At 29.0% G+C, this 5,371-nt stretch overlaps 5 protein-coding genes across 5 annotated transcripts in view, besides 2 other annotated features; 1 reads left to right on the top strand and 4 right to left on the bottom strand.

Annotated features, from left to right (window-relative positions):
• The window catches only part of EDI_139210 (tyrosine protein kinase, putative), a gene marked incomplete at both ends in the record, with an annotated part of 1,477 nt that extends 1,040 nt beyond the window's left edge, over nucleotides 1-437 (bottom strand). The window contains 3 exons of the mRNA XM_001739543.1: nucleotides 6-141; nucleotides 199-216; nucleotides 380-437. Coding sequence (XP_001739595.1) covers nucleotides 6-141; nucleotides 199-216; nucleotides 380-437 — 212 coding nt within the window. The remainder of the gene's footprint in view (nucleotides 1-5; nucleotides 142-198; nucleotides 217-379) is intronic.
• A 10-nt stretch (nucleotides 438-447) lies between these two features.
• EDI_139200 (uncharacterized protein) lies at nucleotides 448-2,160 on the bottom strand (the record flags this gene model as incomplete). Its single annotated transcript, XM_001739542.1, has 1 exon — nucleotides 448-2,160. One exon carries the CDS (start codon nucleotides 2,158-2,160, stop codon nucleotides 448-450), a length of 1,713 nt encoding a protein of 570 aa, XP_001739594.1.
• Nucleotides 742-838: a microsatellite.
• Nucleotides 779-837: a microsatellite.
• A 602-nt stretch (nucleotides 2,161-2,762) lies between the features above and the next one.
• EDI_139190 (aspartyl-tRNA synthetase, cytoplasmic, putative) lies at nucleotides 2,763-4,397 on the top strand (the record flags this gene model as incomplete). Its single annotated transcript, XM_001739541.1, has 1 exon — nucleotides 2,763-4,397. One exon carries the CDS (start codon nucleotides 2,763-2,765, stop codon nucleotides 4,395-4,397), a length of 1,635 nt encoding a protein of 544 aa, XP_001739593.1.
• An 87-nt stretch (nucleotides 4,398-4,484) lies between these two features.
• Nucleotides 4,485-5,249, bottom strand: EDI_139180 (uncharacterized protein; the record flags this gene model as incomplete). Its single annotated transcript, XM_001739540.1, has 1 exon — nucleotides 4,485-5,249. One exon carries the CDS (start codon nucleotides 5,247-5,249, stop codon nucleotides 4,485-4,487), a length of 765 nt encoding a protein of 254 aa, XP_001739592.1.
• A 112-nt stretch (nucleotides 5,250-5,361) lies between these two features.
• EDI_139070 (uncharacterized protein) overlaps nucleotides 5,362-5,371 on the bottom strand; it is a gene marked incomplete at both ends in the record, with an annotated part of 390 nt that continues 380 nt past the window's right edge. Inside the window, one exon of the mRNA XM_001733426.1 lies at nucleotides 5,362-5,371. This exon is cut by the window's right edge and continues 380 nt beyond it. Within this exon, the coding sequence (XP_001733478.1) occupies nucleotides 5,362-5,371 (10 nt within the window).

The raw sequence follows: 5,371 nt of genomic DNA, 5'->3' as shown, positions 1-5,371 counted from the left end.
ATAACACTATTGTTATAAGAATAAAAGAGAATAATGAATTAATGAGAGCAAAACTCTTATTTGTATATACAAAATGGGCAGTGAAGAATTGTGTAATCGTTCTCAGAGTTTTAAAAGAATGGATGTTACTCACAATAACTTCTAAGTCTTAAAAAAAGTACCTTTTCTTTAAAAATTGAGATAATAGAAGTACTGAACTAAGTTTTAGTAATAGTACTATTATATATATTGGAATTGGTTATAAGAATAGAAATGAATTTATGAAATTTATTGACTAACCTTAATAATCAGAGTCAAATAAAAATATTTTGAGATACTAGTTAATGTGTTATAATTGTTTTTTTTTTAAATTTGAAAAGAAATAACGATAACCAAAAACAATGAAATAATTGAATTTGTTCTTTATTTAATTTATCTTTTAAAAGAACAAGAAACATTTAGTTGATGTTATAAAGGAATGCCTTGATTAGTTGATTTCTTCTTCATTAATTTTATTATGATAATACTGCTAATTCCAAGTAATACTACTAAAACAAATCCAAGTAATATCATTATTATATTGTTATTGCCCGAATGTATTTCAATCTTTTCTTTATGTATTTCTTGTATTGGATGTTCTTTTGTTTGTGTTTTCTTGAGATGTTCATTACTTTTAATTAATTCTTTCTTTTCAGTTGTTGTGTCATTTCTTATTTCTTGGTTTTTCTTCTGAATAGATTTTTCAAAGTCCTTAACTAATTGTTTCTTCTTTTTGTCTAACTCTTTCTTAATAAGTTCATTCTTTATTTTTTTGTTTTCTTTGTTTTTCTTTATTTGTCTCTTTTGGTTTCTTCTCTTCCATATAATTGGTGATAATGTAAATCGTCTTCGACGGAAGAATGGTCTTAGAATGAAGAATCTTCTCCTAAATTGTCTATTGGCTCCAATTCTATTTATTTGTACTATTACATTTCCTCCATCTTTCTCATCACTCTCTTCAACCCTTAAATAAACCCATCTTGACTGGTTCTTTCCTCTGATTGTTATTCTCTCATTTCTTCCATTTTGACATTTTGCTCTTTCGACTGAAATACTTTCCCCTTTGCAGTCTTTCATTACTTCAATATGAGCTGTTCCTGTAGTTTGCCAGCTACAAGTATTAACGCTAATAGTCCCTCTTCTTGGTACAAATACTTTATACCACACTGCTCGTTTGTATCGTTTATTACTCTTATTTAATGTCTTTTTAGTTCTAATAAAATTAATTTTATCTGATAAAAACATGTTATTTGTTACTCTTGCCTTATTGCACTCATTGTTATACATTTGATTTTTGTCACTAAAACTCTCTATGGAATATCTATCAAGCATTTGATAAAATCGTCTAATATACTTTCCACCATTTCCTCTTCTAATTACTTGACTACTAATTTGTTTGTTCTTTCTTATTCCTGGCAATGCCGTTACATGGACAAATACATTCCCATTATACTTTCCTTTAAATCGGATAATTCTACCATTTTCATTATTACATTTCATAGTCTCATATTTAATTGGTTTGCCTCCACAATTGTCAAATAAGTCTATTTTAACTGGCATTCTTGTATATGAACTACATGTAGTAATAATTCTCTCTTCTCCTTTGTTTACTTTTAGCCTATACCATTTTTGTCCATTCCCTTGATAATATCTTTCTCCTAATAATGGTGTAGAGTCAGGACAAGTTATGCCCCTATTCTGTGGCATTTTTACAATTACTTGATTTGAACGAACACGCATAACAATTCTTGCATCATTATCCAACCCCTTTTCTTCATTTCTTGAGATAATTGTTACACTAACTGTTTGATGAGGTTGGACCACATGACGGAGTTCTGCTAAATGAGATTTTGATACTGTTCTGATAACACATTTATTTTGAGTATATAAATAAACTTCTAATTTGTTTGGTGGATTATTATAAAAGTCTAATCTCAATTTAACTCTTCTTCCTGAAGTATTTTTAAAAACATGAATAACGCCTTTGTGTTTTCCTTCATGGCAAGGAGATTCAACTAGTTGTTGAAATGGCGGTGATAAAATAACTGTTTGCATTTTATCACCTGACAAAAGTATTGGTGAATAACTTGTAGTTACAAATTGTAGTAGTATCCCAATTAAAATGAGAAGAACGATTCTCATTTCCCTTTAAATCTCTTTTTAAGTTCTCTGCAAGATTTTTTATTTTACAAAAATAAAATTTGATGTTAATAAGTGTATTAAAAAGGAAATAAAAGCAAAAAACATTCACATTCATCAGACACTTAGTTGTTATTATCTTTAAATTGTTTGTTATCATTTTTAGGATTAAAGTCATCTTCATCACTAACAATGTGTTCAGGCAATATTTCATCTTCATCATCTAAAGGACCAACTTGTTTGGCTAATAAATTTGCAAATTCAAAGACATCACCTTCTGCATCTTCAAATGCTTTATTAACACAAGAGTCATCAATACCTAATGATGGAATTTCCAATTGACCCTCAGCCATTGCTTGTTTAGTTCTTCATATGAAATTTTCTTATGTGATTAATAACAAAAATCAAAATTCCTTTTAGATGACGAATCACCAAATAGGTCCACGTTTAGGTATAATTTAGGGAATTTAGATGTAATTTATAGGAAAAATAACCAAGTTCTTTTTGAAAGACACAAAAAAGAAAAATTCAAGGAAAGTGGTAATCAATTATCTAACTTACAGAAACCCCTATTTATGTATAGATGAACTGAACTCTAAATTATTATGGCAACTACTCAAGAAAAGAAACCACAACTCCCACCAGTTGTTCTTTTGAAAACACCAGAGCTTGTTTCAGGTGAAAATTTCAAAGTTATGCCAATGCATCAATCCCAACCATGTTACAAAAAAGGATTGAAATATACTGAAATTGAAGAACTTGTTCCAGCCATTGCAGAACAAACAGTTACTGTTAGAGCACGTGTTCAAGCTGTAAGAGGTAAAGGAAATATGGTATTTTTATTCCTTAGAAAAGGAATTTATACATGCCAAGCTCTTGTTATGAAGTCAGAAACTATTTCTAAAGAATTTGTTCAATTTTGTCAAAAGATTTCAGCTGAATCAATTTGTGACATTACTGGTATTGTCAAAGCTGTTGAAAAACCAATAGAAAAAGCTACTCAACAAGATGTAGAAATCCATGTTACTTCAATTGAAGTTATTTCTCTTGCAGAATATCCACTTCCAATGCAAATTGAAGATTTAACATTCCCAAGTTCTGTTTTTAAGAAACAAGAAGAAGATATTGCTAAAGTTGATGAAAAAATTGCTAAATTTTTGAAGGATAATGAAGGAAAAGATCTTACAAAGAGACCATTAAAAGATGAATATGCTAAGTTATTAAAAGAAAAAGCTTCTGCACAAAAGTATGTCAAAGTATCACAAGATACTAGATTAGATAATAGAATGTTAGATTTAAGAACTGTTACAAATATTGCTATTTTCAGAATTCAATCAGCTTGTTGTGGATTATTCAGAGAATTTTTAACTTCACAAAAATTTGTTGAAATTCATACACCAAAATTGATTGGATGTTCATCTGAAGGAGGAAGTAATATTTTTGAAGTGAAATACTTTGATAGAAAAGCATACCTTGCACAATCACCACAACTTTATAAACAAATGGCTATTATGGGTGATTTCCGTAAAGTCTTTGAAGTTGGACCTGTTTTCAGAGCTGAAAATTCTAATACTAGAAGACATTTAACAGAATTTGAAGGACTTGATATTGAAATGGAAATTGTTGAAAATTATCATGAATGTATTGATGTCATGGAAAAGTTGTTCACTTTTATTTTTGATGAAATTCCAAAACGATTCCCAGATGAACTTAAAGTTATTAGAAAACAATATCCATTTGAAGATTTAGTTTATAGGCCTTTCTTAAGATTGACTTATAAAGAAGCTATTGAAATGTTAAGAGCTGCTGGAGAAACTATTGGTGATTATGATGATTTCAGTACTCCACAAGAAGTTAAGCTTGGAGAATTGATTAAAGCTAAGTATAATACTGACTTCTATATTCTTGATAAGTTCCCAGCTGCTATTAGACCATTCTACACTATGCCAGATATTGATGATCCAAATTATTCCAATTCTTATGATGTCTTTGTCAGAGGTCAAGAAATCACTTCAGGTGCTCAACGTATTCATGACCCAGAATTCTTAATGAAAAGATGTATTGAAAAGGGTGTTGATCCAGCAACTCTTAAAGATTATATTGAATCATTCAGATTTGGATCATGGCCACATGCTGGTTGTGGTATTGGTCTTGAACGTATTACCATGCTTTATCTTGGTATTCCTAATATTCGTAAAGTCACATTATTCCCTCGTGATCCAATCAGACTTAACCCATAAACTAATTTAGCATTGTTGTGGTTATGTTTTAATTTTTATATTTGTTTTAGAAAAAAGTTAAAAATCAAAAGAGTCTTATAGAATTAATTATTTTTTCATTTTTCTTAAGGTATAAATTCCCCCAATTACAGCTGCTGCACCAACACCGATCATTACTATTTCATTACAGGTTGGTTTTCTCATTATACCCTTTATATAATCAAGAAGACTGCAAGCACTTCTCCATAATTCTCTTGTACAATTATTTAAGAAAGTAGTTTGTGTGGTTTGGAGATTTTTTTCTGTAACCTCTTCTTCTTCAGTTTCGTCATCATCTTTTTGTTCTGGAACAAGATCAGCATTTAACACATTTTCAAGTTGAATCTTAATTTCATTTTCCCAATCTACTTCTTTCAACATTTCTGTTATTAATTGGTTTACTAATTCAACGATTTGAGGATTAGAGGTATTATCTAATTTGATTTCTTTTAAAGTGTTTATCATTTTTTCAACAATTTCTTTTTCTTCACTTAGTTCATTTATTCTCTTTTTCTCAATTAGGTAATGAGCTGAAAAAGTAGCAGCATCTTCTATCTTATCATTAAGAACTAAGGCATTGATGTACATTATAGCAACATTATCTGAAGCATCACTTATCTTACTATATAGTTGGTCAAACATTTTTTTAATTTTCTCGTACTCATCAGTATTTGATATGGCATGGAGATAATGAATAAATACATTTTCAACTTCTTTTGATTGTTTTCCTGGGACGACAATATTTTTAAGGTATAGCTCACATAATTGAATTGTTTTATTAGTATCTTTTTCAATTATGCTTTGATTAATTGCTTCTTCAGTAATTTGTTCCATTTTGAATTTTTAGATTATTAGTTATCAAGATTATTTTATGATTTTCTTTTCTTATTGAATGTGCAATTGTTGCATCTTTTGTTTATTAAAAAAAAAATTAACGTCATTATATTTAATTCATT

This window comes from Entamoeba dispar, genomic scaffold (assembly GCF_000209125.1).
Source record: "Entamoeba dispar SAW760 scf_1105229462229 genomic scaffold, whole genome shotgun sequence".
Classification (NCBI taxonomy): domain Eukaryota; phylum Evosea; order Mastigamoebida; family Endamoebidae; genus Entamoeba; species Entamoeba dispar.
The sequence above is the reverse complement of the archived record's forward strand: the minus strand, read 5'-3'. Positions and strand labels throughout refer to the sequence as shown.